The 26,169-nt window shown below is 44.4% G+C and overlaps 1 protein-coding gene across 1 annotated transcript in view; it reads left to right on the top strand.

The window, feature by feature from the left end:
- Positions 1 to 25,946, top strand: part of STAB1 (stabilin 1) — a 194,501-nt gene extending 168,555 nt beyond the window's left edge. Inside the window, exons 55-68 of the mRNA XM_069736838.1 lie at positions 2,138 to 2,287; positions 4,029 to 4,133; positions 5,127 to 5,234; positions 7,509 to 7,702; positions 11,127 to 11,271; positions 11,420 to 11,553; positions 11,641 to 11,806; positions 12,283 to 12,389; positions 15,491 to 15,610; positions 17,415 to 17,558; positions 20,292 to 20,396; positions 20,494 to 20,634; positions 21,348 to 21,455; positions 25,576 to 25,946. Of these exons, the coding sequence (XP_069592939.1) occupies positions 2,138 to 2,287; positions 4,029 to 4,133; positions 5,127 to 5,234; positions 7,509 to 7,702; positions 11,127 to 11,271; positions 11,420 to 11,553; positions 11,641 to 11,806; positions 12,283 to 12,389; positions 15,491 to 15,610; positions 17,415 to 17,558; positions 20,292 to 20,396; positions 20,494 to 20,634; positions 21,348 to 21,455; positions 25,576 to 25,629 (1,781 nt within the window). The 3' untranslated portion in view covers positions 25,630 to 25,946. The remainder of the gene's footprint in view (positions 1 to 2,137; positions 2,288 to 4,028; positions 4,134 to 5,126; positions 5,235 to 7,508; positions 7,703 to 11,126; positions 11,272 to 11,419; positions 11,554 to 11,640; positions 11,807 to 12,282; positions 12,390 to 15,490; positions 15,611 to 17,414; positions 17,559 to 20,291; positions 20,397 to 20,493; positions 20,635 to 21,347; positions 21,456 to 25,575) is intronic.
- Positions 25,947 to 26,169: the final 223 nt, after the last annotated feature.

The following is a 26,169-nucleotide window of genomic DNA, read 5'->3' as shown; positions in this document are numbered from 1 at the left end:
TCTATTTGTTCCACTCCTGGTTTTGGCTTACAAATACTGATGTAAAATACTGACCAAATACTGCCAGTGTGACGGCAGCCTAACAGGTATCCTGCCTCCGTAAGGGGCGGTAACCCCCAATAAAAATGGCACGGTCAGTATCATAATCACGGTCTCCGTTCTGCAGAAACTGAAATTAATCAGATACACTAAGTAGGTTGGGGGGAGAGGGCGGTTGTCCTAGCCACAAAAGTCTATAGGGGCAAAAAAAAAAAAAAAATCTCCCACCATCACAATGAACAGTGCTTCTTTTTGTAATGCTATTGTGAGTGTACACCCAGCACTGCCTATGCAGAGCGCAGAAGTCTAGATGAGTAGGTCATCCGCTGCTCACTGTTCAGCTAGAGAACAAGCTGACAAAGCTTAGTGTAGTGAAATGAGTCTTATCTCAGTTGCTGCCTATGCAGAGTGCAACAAACTATGACAAACTCATCTGGATTTGCTGCACTCTGCAACAGCAGCAACGCAGAAGAAAGAACATCATCAATGAAAGAGAGCATTGAATCATGTATACTGAGAGCTGCTTTTACATTTTGTCACACTTTTTCTATTCCTAACTAAGACTAGGGTTAGGCTTAGCGCGAAGGTTACTCTTAGGGCTAGAATTATGGAAAGGGTAAGAGTAATACAGTATTCTTTTTGCTAACAATTTTAATTAAAAAATCTAAAAATAATACAATAACTAATTAATAGTTTTTTTTATTTTTTATTAATTTGTTTGATTTTGATAAAAAGTTGAAAAAAAAACTAAACGGTCAAAGCACAAACTAATATGACATCAGCATTTTCCTCAAATTACAACACATGTACTTGGGGAATAAGGGGTTCAGTCCTGGACTGGTGGCAGTGACTTGGGGAGGGCTCATGGTTGATGGGCTGGGGGCGGAATCTAGTTGCATTGCTCTGGGTGCTGGCACTCTGCACCACTGCCCACCTTCCTCACCACTGCCCACCTTCTTCACCACTGCCCACCTTCCTCACCACTGCCCACCTTCTTCACCACTGCCCACCTTCCTCACCACTGCCCACCTTCCTCACCACTGCCCACCTTCACCACTGCCCACCTTCTTCACCACTGCCCACCTTCTTCACCACTGCCCACCTTCTTCACCACTGCCCACCTTCTTCACCACTGCCCACCTTCTTCACCACTGCCCACCTTCCTCACCACTGCCCACCTTCCTCACCACTGCCCACCTTCTTCACCACTGCCCACCTTCCTCACCACTGCCCACCTTCCTCACCACTGCCCACCTTCCTCACCACTGCCCACCTTCCTCACCACTGCCCACCTTCTTCACCACTGCCCACCTTCCTCACCACTGCCCACCTTCTTCACCACTGCCCACCTTCCTCACCACTGCCCACCTTCCTCACCACTGCCCACCTTCACCACTGCCCACCTTCTTCACCACTGCCAACCTTCTTCACCACTGCCCACCTTCTTCACCACTGCCCACCTTCTTCACCACTGCCCACCTTCCTCACCACTGCCCACCTTCCTCACCACTGCCCACCTTCTTCACCACTGCCCACCTTCTTCACCACTGCCCACCTTCCTCACCACTGCCCACCTTCTTCACCACTGCCAACCTTCTTCACCACTGCCCACCTTCTTCACCACTGCCCACCTTCTTCACCACTGCCCACCTTCTTCACCACTGCCCACCTTCCTCACCACTGCCCAACTTCCTCACCACTGCCCACCTTCCTCACCACTGCCCACCTTCCTCACCGGTTACTCACTGCACTGGTATATCCTGGAGTGAGCAGTGTCTGCAGAAAGAGCTCCGGCACCAGTGAGGGAGGCGACGGCGTACATATATTATTCCAGTTTCTGCAGAATGGAGGCAGCAATTAGAACTCTAAAGGTTGCAGTTTTTATAGGGACTGTATACCTACACGGCTATGTACTTAGCTTATACTGCCAGTTTGGGCTTACAGACTCGTTTTGATTGATTTACGTCATATTCAGTTCACACCATGCCTGTCCCCCACATAAGGTAATTAACCAATGCATCAATCATTCATTGTTTTATATGTCATAAAATGACAATTGCCGCATGTCAACGCTCTAACAAATGATTCCATGTTTCAGTGTGTCCTGGTGGGCTGGAGGCTCCATGCAGTAATCATGGAACATGTGCTGATGGCATGGCAGAAAATGGACAGTGTAATTGTACATTAGGATTTAATGGTACGGCTTGTGAGATCTGTGCCCCCAAAAGATATGGCCCAGATTGTAAAGGTACGGATATATTATGAATATTGTGTTTTATAATAAGTTACTTGGTTGCTGCCGTGGTCAGTATTGCCGTGGTCAGTGCTGCTATGGTCGGTGCTGCTGTGGTCAGTATTGCTGTGGTCGTTGCAGCATATGGACTGAGGCTCCGCACAGCAGGCACACTACAATGACATCTTCGCACCAGCTGCATGGTAGAACAGACAGCCATGTACTCAGTCAGTCATTTATGGATGGAATTAATGTTTTCATAAGTAACTGCATGACGCACTCTTGACTTGACCATATGCACTGTGAGGTGACATGACTGTGTGCCGACCTGCAGATGTATTGTGACAGGTAATAACCCCAGAGGTTTATGGGCCTGTAGAACTTGTGGGGATTTTGGGAATGGTGCGAATAACACCTGAAATGGGGCAGTGCCACCATTATGTGCTATGGAGCCAGGATCTGGGCATCCCATGAAACAAAGTGGACATGATTCTTTGTTAGTAATGGAAGGAACCAAGTAAGACCTACGTAGCACTGATGTAAGACCAGACCTGACTACTGCCTTTGGTAATTGTGGTGCAGCAATGTTCCCCATGATGACATTTGGAGGCCCAGATCCTGCTCCCATCTCAGCATGACTGAGCCTGATATTAAGCTTAGCGTCATGTGTGGAAATTGCATCATTTTTGGAAGATTTTACAAAAAGTACCAAATAGTTATCAAAAATGTTGAAAAAAGAATAACCGAAAAACTTGATTTAAACAATCCACATTCCCTTTAAGGGGAACCTGCCATTACAAGAAAATGCCCCATTTGCTTGTTTTGGCTCTGATTTATGTAAATCATCTCCCCTCCTACGCTTTTTCTTCTTTATTGCCAGTCTTATACAAAATGGTCCCATGGGCAAGCAGAATAGGGCACCGTGCTCATCGTTTTTAGACAGAGATTTCGGTGTGCTAAAAGTTTACACTCAAATAATGCAGAATAATATTAGTAATGATACAAATAATAATACAAGTGCTCACATAATAAAGCCATATAGTGCCCAAAGAAGAAAAACTCAAAATACATGCAAACCTTATCCAAATAATACTACTATACAGCGCCTACATACCACTGCCAGCAATCCCAAACACAATCCTATATTCAGTGCCCTAATAAAACTGCCATTCGTTGTCCAAACCATTGCCTTACAATGTCTGTTTAGTGAAGAGCTCGAAAGCTTATTCCCATCAAAAACCTGCACTTTTTCAATTTACGGTTTGTAAAAAAATTTCAGCCGTTCTTTAGATATTAGCATTTTTATTTTGTTTACAGCTCGTATCCTAGGAAACCGACCACTGCTACTGTCTATAGCTTTTAAGCGCAGGCTGGGATTAGGCGTCCGCTCCAGCCATCCTGGCCGGCTTCAAAACAGTGTTTACAAGCTCGACAGAAAAACACTTGTAAGCACTGCACAAATTCCGCTGTCTAGCAGCGGTGGTCTGTTTCCAAGGTGACAGACTGTAAACAAAAGTATAAATATCTCAAAAATGGATGAAATTATTAGTAAGCAGTAAATCGTAAAAGTGGTTGTTTTTTAAAGCGCTAATTAACGATATCCATCCATGAAGATCTATGAATAACTCTTTATGGTGAAGTCCATTTTGTTCTACGGCAGTGAAAGACGAATGGCGGCGCTCCTGGTGGTCCAGGGCAGTGATGGGTTACATGTTTTACTCTTAATTTGCTTCTGAGAGTTGATGTTGTTTTTCAGAATGTGCCTGCTCTGAGAATGGACAGTGTAACGAAGGAATTTCTGGAGATGGATCTTGTTATTGTGCTGAAGGATGGTCTGGTCAAAAATGTGAAATCAAACTGGGTATTATTTCATTTTACATTTTGAATAATGGAATAATCTGCTAATTATGTATTAATTAGTAAGTTATCGTATTCATACGAGTCCCCGCGGCTCCATGTCTCGCGGCTGTTTGACACCCGAAACACATGCAGGGATTGCTGCGAGACATGGAGCCGCGGGGACTCGAGCATATTGTTCGCGCACGCTGAAGTCACTGTTAGCACGTGCGCAGCAAGCTCAGCTTTGTTTTTGTTTTCCTTTCTCTTCTCCTTCAGGCCTTGCTTTTTTTTAAATTTTCCCCTTTCTACAGGATTTATTTTTGCGGAACCAGTTTTAGTTTTGATTGACACCACTCGTTTTATTATAGAATGTCCTGAAACACGTAAAAAAAAAAATTCTGATTTCTTTTAATTGCTTTTTTTTTTTTAATGGGGTACAACGACTGAAAAATGGGCAGTTCTGGAGTTTTGATTTTATTCACCTTACTGAATGAATTTATATGTTTTATATTTTGATAGGTTACACTTTTACAGACTCAGCAATTATCTTTTTTTAATTTATTTTTTTACTTTAAGATATTGAAAAATCTGAAAATGTTTAAAAACTCGTTTTAATTATTTTTAGTCCCTTAAGTGGACTTGAACCTGTGATGATTTAATCACTTGTTCAATATAATGCAAGCCTGTGAGGCTGAGCAACATCGGAGGAGTAAGATGGCAGAAATGGGGACCTTCAGCAGGTCCCCCAACTGCTGTAGCAACTTATTGGTGCTCTGCAATCCTGTCACTGAGGGCCAATGGGAGCTGGTGGCAATCACATCATATACACAATACGATCAGTGATTGATAGTGACGTTTAAATAATTAAAAAGCAACAAAGTTGCTCTCGTCACAGTTATTACTGGCAGATGCCGGCTGTGTAATACAGCCGACATCTGCCAGGTATGGTGCTGGCTCAACTCCTCTGAGTCCACCTGGTAGTAGTATCTCATCTGTTCATATTACTGTTTTTCAGCAACGACTCCTGTTTGCTCTCCAGAATGTGATGCTAATGCCACATGCAGAGCCAATAATGAATGTGAATGCGACCCCTACTATGAGGGAGATGGAAGGACATGCAGCGGTTTGTACATACAATATATATTCAACATAAAATACTTAAAGGGGTTGTACACATTTAGTAAGCTGTCACCTGTCCACTGGATTGTGGACAACTTCCTGATAACTGGAAGTCTGTCTGCTGGGATCCCCATCTGATTGGAATGGTGGTCGCGCATACACATCTCCACTCCATTCATTCTCAATGGGACCGCCAGAGAAAGCCAGGCGCAGCGCTCCCATTAAGAATGAATGCAGTGGTGTGTGCATGCTCAGCCTCCGCTCCATTCGACGGGGCTAAGGATCGGGAACTCATCACATATCCTATACTTGATGTGCTGTAACAAAGATCTAACTGCACAAAATTGTGTATATGTCAGTGACGTTTGGGCGTTATGTATGTGTGTATATATATACTAGCTATTGAACCCATTCTACGCCCGGGTGGCGAGCATTTATATTGGTATATGGTCTCCATCCTGGTATGTGCTGCTCCATCCTGGGTCCCCATCCTGTCATGCGCTGCTCCATCCTGCGTCCCCATCCTGTCATGCGCTGCTCCATCCTGCGTCCCCATCCTGTCATGCGCTGCTCCATCCTGCGTCCCCATCCTGTCATGCGCTGCTCCCATCCTGCGTCCCCATCCTGTCATGCGCTGCTCCCATCCTGCGTCCCCATCCTGTGATGCGCTGCTCCCATCCTGTGATGCGCTGCTCCCATCCTGCGTCCCCATCCTGTCATGTGCTGCTCCATCCTGCGTCCCCATCCTGTCATGCGCTGCTCCATCCTGCGTCCCCATCCTGTCATGTGCTGCTCCATCCTGCGCCTCCATTCTGTCATGTGCTGCTCCCATCCTGCGTCCCCATCCTGTCATGCGCTGCTCCATCCTGCGTCCCCATCCTGTCATGCGCTGCTCCCATCCTGCGTCCCCATCCTGTCATGTGCTGCTCCATCCTGCGCCTCCATTCTGTCATGTGCTGCTCCCATCCTGCGTCCCCATCCTGTCATGCGCTGCTCCATCCTGCGTCCCCATCCTGTCATGCGCTGCTCCCATCCTACGTCCCCATCCTGTGATGCGCTGCTCCCATCCTGTGATGTGCTGCTCCATCCTGCGTCCCCATCCTGTCATGTGCTGCTCCATCCTGCGTCCCCATCCTGTCATGTGCTGCTCCATCCTGCGTCCCCATCCTGTCATGTGCTGCTCCATCCTGCGTCCCCATCCTGTCATGTGCTGCTCCATCCTGCGTCCCCATCCTGTCATGTGCTGCTCCATCCTGCGTCCCCATCCTGTCATGTGCTGCTCCATCCTGCGTCCCCATCCTTATGTGCTGCTGCATCCTGCGTCCCCATCCTTATGTGCTGCTCCATCCTGCGTCCCCATCCTTATGTGCTGCTCCATCCTGCGTCCCCATCCTTATGTGCTGCTGCATCCTGCGTCCCCATCCTTATGTGCTGCTCCATCCTGCGTCCCCATCCTTATGTGCTGCTCCATCCTGCGTCCCCATCCTTATGTGCTGCTCCATCCTGCGTCCCCATCCTTATGTGCTGCTGCATCCTGCGTCCCCATCCTTATGTGCTGCTGCATCCTGCGTCCCCATCCTTATGTGCTGCTCCATCCTGCGTCCCCATCCTTATGTGCTGCTGCATCCTGCGTCCCCATCCTTATGTGCTGCTGCATCCTGCGTCCCCATCCTTATGTGCTGCTCCATCCTGCGTCCCCATACTGCCTCTGACCCGCTCGGCGCCGAGTGCTGGGGGGCCTGAGCAGGCGGGGACAGCGGCACGCTGTGGGGGTCAGGTGCCGGTATCGCCGCCAGCTCAGGCCCCCCAGCACTTACTATATTCACCTGTCCTGCGTTCCATCGCTGAGCGCCGCCATCTTCCCGGTCTCCTGGCCGTGACTGTTCAGTCAGAGGGCGGCGCCGGCGCGCATTAATGCGCGTCATCGCGCCCTCTGAACTGAAGGTTACAGGCCGAAGACTGGGAAGATGGCGGCGCTCAGCGATGGAACGCAGGACAGGTGAATATGGCCGATACTTACCCTCCTGGTGGTCCCTGCTTCTCTGTTGGAGATCGCGGTGTGCGTTCAGTGTGAACGCATACCGCGATCTCCCGGGAGCGTCACTCTGTGAGGCCCAGACTGCGCCGGCGCTTGCGCCTGCGCAGTCTATAGAGGCTTCGGACAGAGTGACGCTCCCAGCGTTATATTATAGATATATTTAGATTTTATTATTTTTTATAATTTATTTATTTTGAAGCATCGACTATTACCTAATTTTTGGATTCTTATTCATTACAGTAATTGACCAGTGCAGCGATTACAACGGTGGCTGCAGCAGCCATGCCAATTGCTCACAGTTGGGAATAAAGGTCTCCTGTAAGTGTTTTCTGGAATATGAAGGTGACGGTTATGTCTGCACTCCAATCAATCTCTGTGCTAATGGCGACAATGGTGGATGTAGTGAGCACGCAACTTGCATCTATACTGGTCCAGTAAGTGAGCACAACAGTATTCTCCTTCTTTGTTGCTTTCAGATGCTGTCGGCACTGGAGTTAATAAAATTGCCTTTATTTCAGGCAGAACAAAGTATAATAGTGAGATAATAATTCAAACGTAGTGTTTTGGATCACCACCCACTTGTAGTGTGCAGTAATACAACTGCTATTGGGCCAATAAATGCTGCATTACTGACATCAACAGACTGAAAATGCCAAAAAGGCTGGTAGTGACAGTGTGAACAGAGCCCAAGTGTATTCAGCCCTGGATCATCAAATCTGGACACGTTGTATGAGACTTGGCACAGTGTAACGTAGCTGCCAAAACCTAGTGGATGCTTTCCTGAAACGGAAAGTACTTGCAAGCAGCATAATACAAAGAATAGCAGGTTTACCCAGAATCCTTTGCAGTAGGCGGAGATATGCAAATCATCTCTTTCCACCCCAGTCTAATCCACAGCACTTGGAACCGGCAAGCATGCAATGCTGCGGATTAGTTTCTAAATTTACACAGCCAACCAATTCCTACCTGTGGACACGTGTTTCGGGCTTTAGGCCCTCATCAGCACAGGGCTGGAATTGGTTGGCTGTATGGAGTGGGGCTCGGTGAGCAAGCGATACATACATGCTAGCCACCTTAGGGAGAGACCCAAGTTGGGCTAAATGTAGCGGGACGAAAGAGACCGAAAAGCCCTCTACTTAAAGGAAATACATAGTGGATGCTTTCCTGAAACGGAAAGTACTTGCAAGCAGCATAATACAAAGAATAGCAGGTTTACCCAGAATCCTTTGCAGTAGGCGGAGATATGCAAATCATCTCTTTCCACCCCAGTCTAATCCACAGCGCTTGGAATCGACAAGCGTGCAATGCTGCGGATTAGTTTCTAAATTTACACATCCAACCAATTCCTACCCGTGGACACGTGTTTCGGGCTTTAGGCCCTCATCAGCACAGGGCTGGAATTGGTTGGCTGTATGGAGTGGGGCTCTGTGAGCAAGCGATACATATATGCTAGCCCCACTCCATACAGCCAACCAATTCCAGCCCTGTGCTGATGAGGGCCTAAAGCCCGAAACACGTGTCCACAGGTAGGAATTGGTTGGCTGTGTAAATTTAGAAACTAATCCGCAGCATTGCACGCTTGGCGGTTCCAAGCGCTGTGGATTAGACTGGGGTGGAAAGAGATGATTTGCATAGCTCCGCCTACTGCAAAGGATTCTGGGTAAACCTGCTATTCTTTGTATTATGCTGCTTGCAAGTACTTTCCGTTTCAGGAAAGCATCCACTATGTATTTCCTTTAAGTAGAGGGCTTTTCGGTCTCTTTCGTCCCGCTACATTTAGCCCAACTTGGGTCTCTCCCTAAGGTGGCTAGCATATATGTACTGCCAAAACCTAGACATCTGAGCTAATGACCAGGCAAAATATTACGTAGGAAATGGACAATGGGTCCTGGTTTTTTTTCAATATATGTAAAAAACTAATCGGTATTTGCCAAAATCATCTGGGGAAATTCTCAGTGTAGTGTCTCCCCAGTGACTGGATGTCAATGATCTATAAAGAGTAGTACTGAGCGAACATGCTGGGATAAGGTGTTATCTGCGCATGCTCGGGTGCTAACAGAGTTCTGCGACATGCTCGAAAAATATGTTTGAGTCCCTGCGGCTGTAAGTCTGGAGGCTGTTTGACAGCTGCAACACATGTACACACATTTTTTTTAAAGGTGTTGTCCACTATTGGACGACCCTTTTTTTTTCATGGCTCCAAAAACTGCACACATTCCTCCCAAACCAGCACCAGTCCTCGGATTTCTTCACTGTGTTTCCCAGAAGTCATGTGACATAGACAATTGCACTTGACTACTGCAGGCAATCAGTGGCCACTGATTGACTGCAGCGTTCTTTATTACGTCAGAGCAGACTTCTGCTCTTACAGAATACAGAAATCTGCAGCCAATCAGTGGTGACAACATCTGGAAACTTTTTAATTTTTTTGTCTTTTTTTTTTTTTTTTAAGTGAGGAAGAGAACATATAGTGTAATTACATGCCAAGAAGAATAAATACATGAAAGGCTAGATTTCCAAAAAGAACAATTGTGTAAGTACATGAATTATCACTTCAAGGATGTAAGGTGAAAAAGAAAGTACACTACAAAAGCCAGGAAAGAAAGCATGAAACAAGCAACATATGTGAAGGCAACATGTACTTCAATGAGAAAGACAGAATGTAATTAATAAGCAGAAGACCCCAATCAAATCATGAAGCTCTTCTCAATTTTTATGTAATGTAGAGAGAACAGGCAGAAGAAGACAAAAAAAAAATAACAAAAATAAGGGAAAACAGGTTGATTCATCTTAATATATGGAGAATCCACATGTCAGACATCTTTTTTTTTTTTTTGTTTGTTTAATGAAAGGTAAAAAGTATGGCAAAACTCCACTCATGTGGCAAAAAAGTGCAGTATGCCACAAAGGGGCAGTCTTTCATAGGCCATCTCAACAAAGGTGAAGGATGACTAGCAAACCTTCCCCAATCCTGCAAGCTAGAAGGCCAAAGCAAGGGTCCGGATGACCAGCCTTCGGTGAATCTTGGGGATAGCCCATCTTCTTCCTGGTATACATCTGGACTGCCTCCCAAGTGCCAGTCATCAGCCAAACAATCTAGGTCTGTTTCCGTACAACTGGAAAGAGTGAAGGACCTGATGGCCATATATACAAAGCCTAGACTGACTTCCAGAAGGAACGTCACATGAGGGCACCACATCCTAGAATCCTTCTGGTCATACAGTATACAATGGCACAGTGAATGGTTTAAATATAGTTGTGTGCTATAAATACATTGTGGAATTAAAAAAAAAATAATTGCCTAGCCAGAAAGGACCACCATTCAGTGGGGTTCCTACTCCCCGTAAGCTTTGGCCTCCTTGGGCACTTTTGCCCCACAAGCTTTGAGACAACCCAAACCATGGCTTCGTTATAGTGTCCGGGTCAAATAAAGGCAACATGTTGGCCAACCAGTGTATACTCAAAAGCTTCTTGTACCTGTCAATTAGTGTACAGGTCTCTTCTCAGCAGTCCTAGCCACAGCCTCTAAAAGTAGGGCTAGATGGTGCAGACGGCCATCAGGATTGTCAACTGCCACACAAATAGCCACCGCTGGTGGGCAAAGCGTTGTCCGTGTTGCTGCTGCATTCTTGCGCTACCCTAATAAGAACCTACATCTTAGCCTGAAGGATTTCACTAGAGTCATTTGGAAGACCTCCATCCCAAGCCGTAGCGTAAACCTCTCGTTTTTTAGGTCAATTCCGAAACATTTACCAGGGGCTTCCCAGCTACCCCTTACATTTACTAATAAGTGACCGTTCTTGATAAAGAGCCGTGTTCCTGTTCTGCAGTATATGAGAAAACTTCCTTTTCTCGTAGAAAACACGCCGATGTGAGTGTCATAAAGGTTATGTGGGCAATGGAGTCCAGTGTCTAGAAAAAACGATTCCACCGGTGAACCGCTGCCTTGAGGAAAATGGCGGATGTGATTTTGTGGCAACCTGCTTTGATTTGCATTTTGAAGGTACGTAGAAATGCATTTGTTTTAATACAGTTATTATACATCTCGTAGAGAAAAACATAGTTTTTTTCCTTTTTGTCTGATTTCTGCCATTTTACTTACACATAAGTTGTCACTAATGATGAATAACGTCTGAAATTTTGATTACTAGAGAAAACTGCAGGCGTTTTTCACTTGCAGTCACCAAAAGGGAAATATCAATACACATATGAGGAGGCAGAAAACGCGTGTGGGTCAGAGGGAGCCAGCATTGCCACCTTCCAGCAGCTCTCTGCTGCCCAACAGGTACCGCCGTCTCCTTGGTTTATTGCGCCGGGTCACCTGTCGTATGGTATATATTTATTTTTTCTTGTCGTGTCTAATATAATATAGTTGGGTTATCACCGCTGCCTCGTTGGATGGCTCAATAACAGGACAGCGGGTTATCCCACCGTGTATCCAAGCGCAGTTTGTGGGTCAAATCACGTTGGAATAGTCGATTATAAGCTGCGAACAAACACGAGTGAGAAATGGGACGTATATTGTTACCGATTCCAAGGTTGGTACATTTTATAACGTCTTTTACAAGGCCACAAAAGGCCAAGATTTAATGGTTAATATAATACAGGAGTGGCAGAACATGCGCACTCTATGGTTGTGGTTACTTGTCACTGCTATTTGGACATTGTTTTACAGTGCTATCGTCTCTACATGTTTTGTACTTTAGATGACCCTCTTTAAAAAGAACCTGTCGCTTGCTCCAAAAAACTGAACTTAGTATCTTGTAAAAAAAGAAAAAAAAATCACTGAGCTCCTCCAATTCTGCCGCTATTTTGCTCCATTCCATTGCAGAGATATTCATATTTGTTGCTTCTGGAGCTCAAAATATGAAATCTCTGCAGTCGGACCTCTCATATTAATGGGGTTGATTGTATTGAAGAGCCCTTACTGATCAGATGTATAACATTAGAAATCTGACTTCTAGTTGTATAGATTACTGTGCGTAACGTGCTCATAACATTTCTGATTTTGTAGACAACCAATGTGAATGTCCTGATGGCTACGTGGGCGATGGGAGTTTCTGCAATGGAAACCTTTTGCAAGTTTTGGAGGCAAATCCTCGACTGTCAAAATTTTTAACAGTAAGTTAATTTTTCCCATCTATCTAATACATTAAATATCAATGTTTACTATATAAAAAAATCTATGCAACGCAAAGAGATATTATATATATAAGATCTAGAAAACTAAACTGATCCACTCGTCAGCAGGTGCACGCTACCAGAGCCATTACCAGTGGGAAACCATGCTGAGTCCCGATTACACCAGCATTTTAGAGAAAATGTAACCTGGCATTTAGTACTAAGTCACCAATTTACCATTTTTTTGTATTTTTTTTTTTTTTAAAGCACAGGCTTTTTTTTTTAAAGACAAATGTAATATATTTGTATGCTAAAAGAATGACTCTGCCCCTTGCTGGACATTTCTTTTGTTCTACTCCAAAGTAATAGTGCCTAAGTTGAGGCTTTTTTTTTTCACCAAATTTATTATTCCTTCTATGCCAGTTTTTATTGCCAAACTCATGCTGAAATGTAAATCATGCAAGCGTAAGAAATACAAGTGCTTCTCACTAAATTAGAATATCATCAAAAAGTTAATTTCAGTTCTTCAATACAAAACGCCTGACCTTAACCCCATAGAGAATCTATGGAGTATTGTCAAGAGGAAGATGAGAGACACCAGACCCCACAATGCAGACGAGCTGAAGACTGCTATCAAAGCAACCTGGGCTTCTATAACCCCTCAGCAGTGCCACAGGCTGATCGCCTCCATTCCACGCCGCATTGATGCAGTAACTGATGCAAAAGGAGCCCTGACCAAGTATTGAGTGCATTCACTGAACATACATTTCAGTAGGCCAATAAAATAGTAAATAGTTAAATAGACATCTTCCTATGAAGCCCAACTACAGGCTGAGGACTTACTATGGCAGTCAGGGGTCTCCTGAAGACCCCATCACTGCCATGTTAAGCCATCAGCATCCCTCAACAGCATCGCCATTGGGGCTCATGGGAGCCCGTCACTATTTAAATGTCAAATTCAGTAACAGACGTAGTAGCTCCAGCTGCTGGTGTTAGACACATGGCGGCTGGGTGACATACAGCTACTGAGTCTGCGCCATACATGCACACCCAGCATGCGGTGTACAGATTCGTCAGGGTGCACAAACTTGAGCTTTGAAAATTGCATTACAAATAAGCGAACCAGCCTCATCAGGGCTTTAAATTAACGTCTACAGTTAGTATTGTGAAAACTGGTAACTGATTCACATTAAATGGAGTCTGTGGCTCCCAAAATGCTGATACAATCAGAGTTTTTAGACATAGCAGAGCTCAGAAAGCTAACCCTGCCCACACCCCTGATCAATCTGAAATTAAGGAGAGAGAGACCCGGTCTTCTCCTTCCTTTTTTGTGATCACACCCCTGATTAGCTGGTTACTGACAATATACATGGAAAGTTGCTACTGTCAGTAAGCTGCTAATCAGTGCTGGGAGGGGTAGTTGGACTACAATGCACGTGGAAGCTAGTCCGGCAGTGATAATTCTCCAGCTGAAACACTCATTGCATTGAAACCACTCACTGGCTAATAAGTGACACATTGCTGAAATCAGTGTCTCAGCCCTATTTGATGAGGTCCTCAGATTCTCTTTAATTTGGATTTTGGGGGTGACTGATTTCCTTTAAAGGGAACCTGTCACCCCGAAAATCGCGGGTGAGGTAAGCCCACCGGCATCAGGGACATATCTACAGCCCCCGATGTTAAGGCCCCTTCACATTAAGCGACACTGCAGCGATACCGACAACGATCCGGATCGCTGCAGCGTCGCTGTGTGGTCGCTGGAGAGGTTCCAGGGTAAACATTGGGTAACTAAGCGCAGGGCCGCGCTTAGTAACCCGATGTTTACCCTGGTTACCAGCGTAAAAGTAAAAAAAAACAAACACTACATACTTACCTACCGCTGTCTGTCCCCGGCCCTGTGCTTCTCTGCTCTGGCTGTGAGCACAGCGGCCGGAAAGCAGAGCGGTGACGTCACCGCTCTGCTTTCCGGCTGACCGACGCTCACAGCCAGCACAGGAGGAGTGCAGAGCACAGCGCCGGGGACAGACAGCGGTAGGTAAGTATGTAGTGTTTTTTTTTTTTTTTACTTTTACGCTGGTAACCAGGGTAAACATCGGGTTACTAAGCGCGGCCCTGCGCTTAGTTACCCGATGTTTAGCCTGGTTACCAGTGAAGACATCGCTGGATCGGTGTCACACACGCCGATCCAGCGATGTCAGCGGGAGATCCAGCGACGAAATAAAGTTCTGGACTTTGTTCAGCGACCAACGATCTCCCAGCAGGGGCCTGATCGTTGGTCGCTGTCACACATAACGATTTCCTTAACGATATCGTTGCTACGTCACAAAAAGCAACGATATTGTTAACGATATCGTTATGTGTGAAGGTACCTTTACCTGAAAGAGGAGAAAAAGACGTTAGATTATACTTACCCAGGGGCGGTCCCGCTGCTGGTCAGGTCAGATGGGTGTCTCTGGTCCGCTGCGGCGCCTCCCATCTTCTTTCCATGACGTCCTCTTCTGATCTTCAGCCACGGCTCCGGCACAGGCGTACTTTGTCTGCCCTGTTGAGGGCAGAGCAAAGTACTGCAGTGCGCAGGCCTCTCTGACCTTTCCGGCGCCTGCGCACTGCAGTACTTTGTTCTGCCCTCAACAGGGAGCCGTGGATGAAGATCAGAAGAGGACGTCATGGAAAGAAGATGGGAGGCGCCGGAGCAGACCTGAGACACCCATCTGACCTGACCAGCAGTGGGACCGCCCCTGGGTGAGTATAATCTAACGTCTTTTTCTCCTCTTTCAGGTAACATCGGGGGCTTATCTACAGCATTACAGAATGCTGTAGATAAGCCCCTGATGCCGGTGGGCTTACCTCAACCGCGATTTTCGGGGTGACAGGTTCCCTTTAATTAAGAGAATAACTGAATCTACTATTAGCGCCTGACCATAGTGTCTAATAAGAGTCAAAGTCCTCCCAAAGCCATCGGAGGGTCAGGGTGGATATCCAAATATGGCTTCTTAATCAACACATTGTAGTACGAAAACTAAAGGATGTGAAGACTAGTGTAAAGGGGGACGCCAAGAGATCTTCTGTCTCCTTAGAGAATTGTGGTTGTGTCTTTCTAGATGGTTCTTGACTACGGCACCATCAACTCCCAGGGTTCGGCGTTCCTTGGCATCCTATGGAACTATACCTCGTATAAAACCTTATTTGTCCCAGATGACGACAGCTTGGATGATAATGTGGTAAGTCTACACTCGAAATCACAAATCTATGAACAGTGCGGAGGTGTTTTCCACACTTTAGGTGTTTTTTTTTATTGTTTTGAGGGAGTTCTTGACGTTTTTTCTATGCAGTCTAAAGATATAAATTGCTTCTAAAAATAAATAAATAAAAAAAACGCATGATAATCACAGAATTGTTTAAAAGCCACAGTCACATAATATCTCTGCCCGTGCAAAAGGCTCACAAAGTGGTGGAGGAGAGGGCAGGGCACTGACAAGTGAGAACTTTTTTTATTTTTTTTTTTTGCTGGAGCATTTTTAGGAAAAAAAAAAAATACTGGACAATTCTTAAAATGTGCCCCTAGTTATCCACTTTCCAATATCCCTGTGCCAACAGAGTGTTAAAGGGATTTTTAAAGGTTCTGAAAAACCGTTGTCCCCGGGGACAATTCGTTTTGTTGTTATTTTATTTAAATAAACCCCCCAAACTATGCTATAATCATCTTCACTGGGTTGCTTGGTGGTCCCAGGGTCTATATTGTCTGCAGCACTGATGTGATATCATAGCTCAGCGGCTTGTGCCGCATATTCGGGCAGAGCCGCCGAGCTCCGTCTACAGCACTGTTAACATGAGATCAGCACTGTAGGTAAAACTCCCATACTTAGTGGCATGTAAAAGTTTGGGCACCCCTGGTCACATTTACTGTTATTGTGAACAGTTAAGCAACTTGAAAATTAAATTAATCTCTAAAAGGCATAAAGTTAAAGATGACACATTTCCTTTGAATTTTAGGCAAAAAGTTTTTTTTTTGTTTTTTTTCATATTTCACATTTTAAAAATTAAAAAAAGGAAGATGGGCTGATGCAAAAGTTTGGGCAGCCTTGGAGATTTGTGTGCTCACATAACTGACCAAGGTCAAAGTTGTTCAGCTCCAGTTTCTTTCCAGTGTTCAAGGTGGTGGCATGTGGGAAGGATGTGCCGTCACGTCCTGTATGATAAAGGGCCCGACTGTCACTCTGTACGGACCTTTATCCTCAGCAATAGAAAAGGTCCTAGAGTTCAGATCCTCACCAACTATTTTGTGGCCTCTGGTGATAAAATATTTCTCACACCAAATGGAGATTTTTCAGGGGTTCAAAAGCCATTAGTTTTTCAAGTAAAAATCGCTTTAGGAAACAATTCTCTTTTGAGGGTAATTTATTTATTTATTTATTTTTTTGGACAGTGCCTAAGTTTTGAGTGTCAGGTGTAATCCGCCTCAAAAAGACGACGTAGTCTGCACATGCCCTCAAGCAAAAAAAAAAAAAAACTCAACTCCTTTTGTGGATTTCCCACAGAAATGAATTGTAATAATTTACCATTAAAAGTTAAAAAAAAAAAAAAAAAAAAAAGTTTAAACTTTTTTGTAAGTACTTTTTGAGTGAATATATCCATTCTTCGTACTCCATTTTATTAAGCATTTCTATTAATTTGTAGAAATAAATAAAAAATATTGGTTATTTAAGTGTTTTTTTATTGTCATTTTTGTTTTTCCTGATGCATAAAAGCCACAAAACTATTCATAAATTGTAATGCATCTAGCCGCTCATTATGGATTATAGCTGGTATCTGGCTGCAGAAATTTTTTTAAAAAGGCAGTGTTTTCCTGGAAAAGCTATGGGAGCATAAAAACTGTCATGTGCTTTTTCTTTCCTGTTGAATTGTCAATCACATGTGTCCCCCCATCACTGACATAACTGCCCTATTCTTGGTATAGATCAATGTTATATTTAAACATCTATTTACCCTTTTTGATTAAAACCAGGCTACTAATTTTATTTCCAGACTTTAACATGGCGGGACCTGGAGCATCACATGTCTAAACTGAACATATTGGTGCCATACAGAAATCTTACACATGGGAGTACTCTGCTGTCTAATCTAGGCTACAACCTTTCAATTTCACACTCAAATTGCTCCATATCCCAAGTAAGTAACTAGCATAATCATTAAACACTTTTTTGAAATTGTCACCAGGTTTTTGCTACACTTCTGAGTGTAACATAATGATGTGGCTGAGATCCTGATTCCAGGGATGTATCACTTACTGGGCTGCTTGCTGTAGTTTTGATAAAATCACAGCTTTCTCTGCTGCAGATCTAGCAGTGCTCTGAATACTGAGTTCTGTATAACACCACTGATTGGCATACAGTATTGGAGGTGGGGTTATACAGAGCTCATAAATCATTTGGAGGACTACATGGCAGCAGGTTTACTAGTCCTCTAATGATAAAAATCACTTATCATCCGGAGGTTATCAAAACTACAGCAAGCAGCCCAGTAAGTGACATATCGCTAGAATCAGGGTATCTGTCCCTACATCATGCTGTTCTCAGATAAGGTAGCAAAAACCTGAAGACAGATTCCCTTTAAGAGTATAGAAAAAAAATAATATTTAAAATAAAGAATTTTTTTTTATATATATATTTCTGTCTGACTTAACCCCTTAGCCTCTCCCTGTTTAGTGGAGGCTTCGGCGGTGAGCCTGCACCTTTTCCGGCACATGGCAGCTGATCTGATCAGGTGACATGTGCCCAGAACAGCCGCAGGTGCAATCACGATTCACCCGCGGCTGTTAACATGTTAAATGCCGCTGTCAGCGTTTGACATGAAACATGAAAGTGCGTTTATACCTCCTCACATCGGCACCCGTGTCACATGACCGCGGGTGGCCAATGGGTTGGCATGACAACCCGGGGTCAGCAGTAGACCCCTGTGGTTGTCATTGCTGGATTGCTATGAGCGCCGCCTGGTGGTTGGCGCTCATAGCAGGTGAGAATATTTGCTCCATAGAGCAGGACTGCAGCCCTGCTCTATGTAGCAGAGCCGATCGGACAAGTGCAGCTTCAAGTCTCCAATGGAGACTATTGAAGTAAAAAATAAAATAAAAAATAAAAATTCTAATCACCCCCCTTTCACCGCATTCAAAATAAAATAAAAAAAATCAAATATACACATATTTGGTATTGCCACGTTCAGAATCACCCGATCTATCAATAAATAAAAATTAATCCAATCAGTAAACAGTGTAGCGAGACAAAATTTGAAACGTCAGAATTACGTTTTTTTTTTTTGGTCGCCGCGACATTGCAGTAAAATGCAATAATGGGCGATCAAAAGATCGTATCTGCACCAAAATGGTATTATTAAAAATGTCAAATCGGCATTAAAAAAAACCTCACACAACCTGAGATCACAAAAAATGGTGATGCTACGGGTATCAGAAAATGGCAATTTTTTTTTTTTTTTTTTTTTTTTACAAACTTTGGATTTTTTTTTCTTCACTTAGATAAAAAAAAGAACCTAGACATGTTTGGTGTCTATGAATTCGTAATGACCCGGAGAATCAAAATGGCAGGTCAGTTTTAGCATTTAGTGAACCTAGTAAAAAGCCAAATAAAAAACAAGTGTGAGATTGCACTTTTTTTTGCAATTTCACCGCACTTGGAATTTTTTTTCCCATTTTCTAGTATACGACATGGTAAAATCATTAGTGTTGTTCAAAAGTACAACTCATCCCACAAATAACAAGCCCTCACATGGCCATATTGACGGAAAAATAAAAAAACGTTACGGCTCTGGGAAGAAGGGGAGCAAAAAATGAAAATGCAAAACCAAAAATACCCCTGATCTATCATGACCAAGCGCCATAAATTAACAACACTTAAGGTACCTTCACACATAACGATATTGTTAACGATATAGTTGCTATTTGTGACGTAGCAACGATATCGTTAATGAAATCGTTCTGTGTGACAGCGACCAACGATCAGGCCCCTGCTGGGAGATCGTTGGTCGCTGAACAAAGTCCAGAACTTTATTTCGTCGCTGGACTCCCTGGAGACATTGCTGGATCGGTGTGTGTGACACCGATCCAGCGATGTCTTCACTGGTAACCAGGGTAAACATCGGGTAACTAAGCGCAGGGCCGCGCTTAGTAACCCGATGTTTACCCTGGTTACCATCCTAAAAGTAAAAAAAAACAAACACTACATACTTACCTACCGCTGTCTGTCCTCCAGCGCTGCGCTCTGCTCTCCTCCTGTACTGTCTGTGAGCCGAAAGCAGAGCGGTGACGTCACCGCTCTGCTTTCCGGCTCACAGCCAGTACAGGAGGAGAGCAGAGAAGCAGAGCACAGCGCTGGAGGACAGACAGCGTTAGGTAAGTATCTAGTGTTTGTTTTTTTTTACTTTTAGGATGGTAACCAGGGTAAACATCGGGTTACTAAGCGCGGCCCTGCGCTTAGTTACCCGATGTTTACCCTGGTTACCGGCATCGTTGGTCGCTGGAGAGCGGTCTGTGTGACAGCTCTCCAGCGACGCTGCAGCGATCCGAATCGTTGTCGGTATCGCTGCAGCGTCGCTTAGTGTGAAGGGGCCTTTAGCCCTGCACTTTAATTCCATGGCATTGTAAATGGGATTAAAGCCCCTGCAGTCTATCAAGAGCAGGTCCGCTTGTCAGGCACAGCCAGACTCCCTGGGGGGACTCTAGTGGGTAAAACACAGTGCAGTCAGGGGAAAGTAGTTTTCTGAAACTGGAAAACCCCATTTAATTGTGCTCTCCGGCCCGGTCATTATGAGCGAGTGTGAATCTGGCCTTAAATCTTTTTGTCTGTGCTTACACCAAGGTGCTAGCCATCTGTAATCTTATTCCTTCTGCAGTGTCCTAAGGTTGTAAATGACAATGCCATTCTTCAGTGGGACATACCGGCCTTCAATGGAATCATCCACATAATAAAAGGACCACTGCTTGCGCCACCAGTGCAGGTAAAGCGACTCTGGTATTCTACCAACTCATGGTGGTCTTATATCTTACACTGATAAAGAATTGTGGAAACACCAATCTCTTGTATCGTCTTGCCAGGAAATAGCCGTGCCCCAAACCTCTCACCCCGGGACCACCGCTCTGGTCACAATAATGGTCCTGTTGGCCGTGGCTTCAGTGTCTGCTGGTTACATCTACTACAGGAGGAAGACTGAGGGATTTCACTTCAGGCAATTCAAAGTACGTAATGATGTATGACATGAGTTTCCTGACCCGGCTGGATCCACACCGCACACACTTAGAGAAATGGTAAAAATCGATTTGAAGGACTAGTCCAGAGGGAACGTCTACTACCTATAGCCGATGGTCGGGAGCCTCCTAAACCGCCACTTATCTGACTGCATCATCAGCTCTTCTTTTGATTAGCTGGCCTAATGTGTCACGCTGCAACGATGTCACCCCAGACCAGCTAATCAGAAGGAGAGCCATGGATGCTGGGAAGTAAGACGTTTCCCAGAGATCCCATCCGATGGCCACAGATTACTGATGTGGCCTCTGGGCAAAGGTTCTGAAAATGGATTTGTGCCAACTCTATACGCTGTCAAGATACCGTATGATACATATATGGTTTGAAATATCAGATTATCGAATTTTATAACAAAAAATCTAAATATTATTGGACTATATATCCTTCAAAACCGTCACCTTTTCAGGACCCAGTAGACCCCATTGTAAGTCCCTGGGGTCCATTAGGCGCTGATGGTGTCCAGGATTCAGGGTGGGTTTTAGAATGATCAGAGTCGGTCAGAATACAGATTGTTCGCTATGGGCAATGCTACTTTTTGTCTGACTTTGCTTTTAAGCTCGAGTCCTACTGTGTAAAATATTACAGCAATCCAGCAAATAAGATCTCACCCATCATGGACTTCACCCAGTTGTGTATTTGAATTTAGGAAGAAGCAGAAGACGACGATGACGACATAGATTTACAGAATCCACCACTGGTGTCCATCCCTAATCCGGTGTATGGGGCCAGTACCTCCTTCATAGAGCAGCTTGAGGTGAGTAATATAAGTATTATAAGTAATATCCACAGTTAGTGTCCCATATCCTCCAGGTTTAGCCACCAATTCCTCCAATAGGCACCAATTACCTGCAGGTAAAAAACTGTGCGTAATGAGCCCAAAATGAGGAAGAAATAAAGGAAATGGTGCCAGAAGCTCTGGCAGTTGATGTGCTGGTTATGGGTCCCTGGGGGATACTAGATTGGTAGATCCAGTCTAAATTCATAAATATTGTTTGCACAAAAACATTAAAAGGGGCTTTCCAGCTTAAAGGCGTTGTTTGCTATTTAACATTTGATGATCCTTTCCATAGGATAGGTCATCGATATGAGATGAGGTTCAATACCCTGCACCCCCCAATCAGCTGAATCTTTCAGTGGCCAGATCACAGCAGTCCCCATTTATCTCTTATTACTGATCTCGTATAGCGTGCCTATTTTTTGAATAGATTATCAATTGTTAAAGGGAACCTGGCCCCACTTTTTTGGCCCACCAGCTAAAAATATTTAATGGGGTGTTAGCTATGCGTTCCACAACTAGTTCTGAAACCCCCTGACTCCCCATGTATCACCAGTAAAACCCTTTTTATTTGTCCTGTTAGGTATGTTAATCTGTTTGGTCCGGTCCAATGGGCGTTGCCTCTGTTCTGTCACTCCACCCCTCCTCGGCTTGCTGTACGCATTCTTTGCTGTGAATATCACAGATTGCGTACAGATTTCACGCGTGCCCATTGAAATGTGACGACATGCGTGCGCAGTATGCTTTGCCCAACTGAGGGCAAAGCCGAAAATCAGTAATGCGCATGCGCCGACATACGCAGTTGTTTCTTATGTCCCGGAAGTATTTCGAGGCCATGCGCACTACTGATTTTTGGCTTTGCCCTCAGTTCGACAAAGCATACTGCGCAGGCGCGAGGTCACATTTCAATGGGCACGTGCAAAATCTGTATGCGATCTGCGTACAGCAAGTCGAGGAGGGGTGGAGTGACGGAACAGAGGCAACGCCCATCGGACCGGACCGAATAACATACAGCGCGGGACAAATAAAAAAGGTTTTTACTGGTGATGCATGGGGGAGTCAGGGTGTTTCATACCATGATCAGTTGTTAGTGAATGGAGCATACCACTCTTTATTGTCTATGGTTCTGCAACAGGGCTCCTATTGAGGTGAATAGAAGCTCAGCTTCTGTTCCCGGAAGCAGCCACTAAACAGTGCACAGAGCAGTGTCTTTTCAGCTCCATACACTGGTTACATCCAGCCACTAAACAGTGTACAGAGTGATGCTGTTTCAGCTCCATACACTGTATACGGTTTAGTAGCTGGATGAAACCAGTGTATGGAGCTGGAACAGCATCACTGTACACGGTTTAGTGGCTGGATGTAAATGGTGTGTATAGAGCTGAAACAGCACTGCTCTGTATACGGTTTAGTAGCTGGATGTAACCAGAGCAGTGCTGTTTCAGCTCTATACACACCATTTACATCCAGCCACTAAACAGTGTACAGTGATGCTGTTCCAGCTCCATACACTGGTTTCATCCAGCCACTAAACAGTGTACAGAGCGGTGCTGTTCCAGCTCCATACACCATTTACATCCAGGCTTTAAACAGTGTACAGAGCGGTGCTGTTCCAGCTACATACACTATTCACATCCAGCCACTGAACCCAGGGAATGTGTGATATCATGAGTATCAAGTCGTGGACAACCCCCTTAAATACATTTATCAGCTATTTACAGGATAGGTGAAAAATGTCAGCTGCTGTGACTCCAAGAATGGCTGTCCCAAAATCCCCTGTATTAGTGGGACAGATACGTGAACTCGTGACTGGTTATCGCTGTCAATCCCATATACAGTGAATGGTGCAGTGGTAGTGTATTGCCATTAAGACTCCTTGCTCACTGACCCTAGTGGATAGGTGATAAAAGTATTGAGTGAGAAAACTTATGGGACTGTAGCAAGCTTAGTGGTCTGTCAGTGCATGAGCACAAATGGAGATTGTTGCCATTAACACCCAGAGAAAACTTGTAAAAGTAGACCCTTATAACATGTCAATCAGATGTAACATCAGTAATGGTCCGGTAGGCAGTGCCTCTGTCAAGGGCAAGAATTACCTCTGTATATAAAGTGATTTTTGGTGACAACGATGTCTGAACGGTTTTATATTACGTTTATGGTGCGGATTAAAAATATGACTTTGGTTTTGCCAGATTGGCTTTCGTTTGAGATATTAAATAAGTAATTAATCAATTACCGTAGCATTGTAAGCCTGCAAACTGAAATACAAATGCGTCCTGAATATAAGCTGAGACCCCCGATTTTGCCACAAAAAAACTGGGAAATGCAGCAGCTACCGGTAAATTTCAAAAACAAAAATAGATATCAATAAAAGTAAAATTGATTGAGACATCAGTAGGTTAAGTGTTTTTGAATATCCATATTGAATCAGGAGCCCCATATAATGCTCCATACAGTTCATGATTAGTGATGTACTCATTGCTCGGGTTTTCCTGAGCACGCTTGGGTGACCTCCGAGTATTTGACTGCTCGGAGATTTAGTTTTCATCCCGGCAGCTGAATGATTTACAGCTACTAGCCAGCTTGATTACATGTGGGGATTCCCTAGCAACCAGGCAACCCCCACATGTACTCAGCCTGGCTACTAGCTGTAAATCATTCAGCTGCCGGGATGAAAACTAAATCTCCGAGCAGTCATAAATACTCGGAGGTCACCGGAGCAACGAGTACACTCGCTCATCACTAGTCATGATGGGTCCCATAAGATGCTCCATATTAAAATATGCCCCATATAATGTTCCAAAAATGTTAATAATGGCCCCATATTAAAATATGCCCCCATATAATGCTGCATAAAGGTTAATAATGGCTCCATAGAATAATATGCTCCATAAATGTTCATAGTGGCTCCATAAGATGCTCCATATTAAAATATGCCCCATATAATGTTCCAGAAATGTTAATAATGGCCCCATATTAAAATATGCCCCATATAATGCTGCATAAAGGTTAATAATGGCCCCATAAGATGCTGCATATTAAAATATGCCCAATATAATGCTGCATAAAAGTTTAATGATGGCCGCATAAGATGCTCCATAGAATATTATGCCTCATATGCTGCTGCTGCGATAAAAAAAAAAAAAAGAAAAAAAAGAAAGAAATACTCACCTCTCGTCGCTCAGGCCCCCGGAACTTGGGATATTCACCTGTCCCCGTTCCACCGCCAGGCGCCGCTGTGTCTTCCAGGTCTCTGCAGTGACTGTTCAGTCAGAGGGCGCGCACTAACCACGTCATCGCGCCCTCTGACCTGAGCGTTACAGCCAGAGGAAGCGGAAAACAGAGCCTGGCGGTGGAACAGGGACAGGTGAATATCGCATGGCTCACCCTCCCCGTCATACTCACTCTGCCGGCGCGGTCCCTGCTTCTCCGATGCGATGGTCTCTGGCGCTGGTAGCTTGTTCCTGTGTTCAGCGGTCACATGGTACCACTCATTAAAGTAATGAATATGCGCTCCACGTCTGTGGGAGTGGCGTCACATCCATATTTATTACTTTAATGAGCGGTACCACGTGACCGCTGAACACAGGAACAAGCTGCCGGTGTCAGAGACAATCTGAGAAGCAGGGACGTGCAGAGACCGCGCCGGGATGGTGAGTATGATGTGACAGCCGCCACTCCCCCTCCCCCGCCAAGCCCCTGGGACAATGACTCAAGTATAAGTCGAGAGGGGCACTTTTAGACAAAAAAAAAAGGGGCTGAAAATCTCGGCTTATACTCGAGTATGTACGGTAATTATATGGAATATTTCATTACCTAAGACACGGATCCGAGTCAAAAGACCAAAAGCCATCCCATTTATCACATACAAGTCACATTGGAGGAATGCATTATTTTATGTCCAAAACTAGAACCAATTCTGCACCCTCAGAATACCTAAATCCATTAAAAAAAAAAAAACACATTGGCACCTGAATTTATTATTTTTTTTGTGTAGACCTGTGTTATCAGAACCCAATCACAAAAAAGTTACTGTAGCAAGAATGACCGTTGTGGACACCCATTAACGTCTTAATTTTTGTATTTATTCTTTTTTAAGGATCCGTGCGACGATGAATATGAGAGCTCTGACACCTACAACATCCTTCATTAAGCCGCTGATGATAAAACGGACGTAGTTTACATTTTTTTTTTTTCCTGTCTAACGAGATTGTGGACAGGGGATTGTATAGGGAGATCTCCTATGGAATAGAAAATGTATCATTTGAGTTTACATATATAAATATTTGTAAATTAGTCTATGTGTGTATATATCTTACAAATGGCTGACAATGAATTGTGTGATACGGGGATCTACAGTAAGTAAAGTATGAACCCCATAAATACCCCTTTTGGGAGTACCACCCCCGAATGTGCTGCTGTGTGAGTGCGGGGACCTGTTTACAGTATCAATAAAATCCAATGAAAACACATCATGGTGGTGTCTGCGGCTTCAGGACGCATCAACGTTATGTGGCACAGGGCTCGGGTTCAGAAACAACCCTCTATGGCAGCTCTATTCATAAAACGACGCACAATATATGAGCATTACAGTGAAATTCCGCTCTAAGAAGCGTCACATGGAACAGTTATAATTGACGTTATAAACTCACAAAAGCTTAACATAAACCGTAGTTTCTTTCCATATCTTGTT

This window comes from Ranitomeya imitator, chromosome 8, assembly GCF_032444005.1.
Source record: "Ranitomeya imitator isolate aRanImi1 chromosome 8, aRanImi1.pri, whole genome shotgun sequence".
Taxonomy (NCBI): domain Eukaryota; kingdom Metazoa; phylum Chordata; class Amphibia; order Anura; family Dendrobatidae; genus Ranitomeya; species Ranitomeya imitator.
This window is presented reverse-complemented; position numbering and strand designations above follow the sequence as displayed.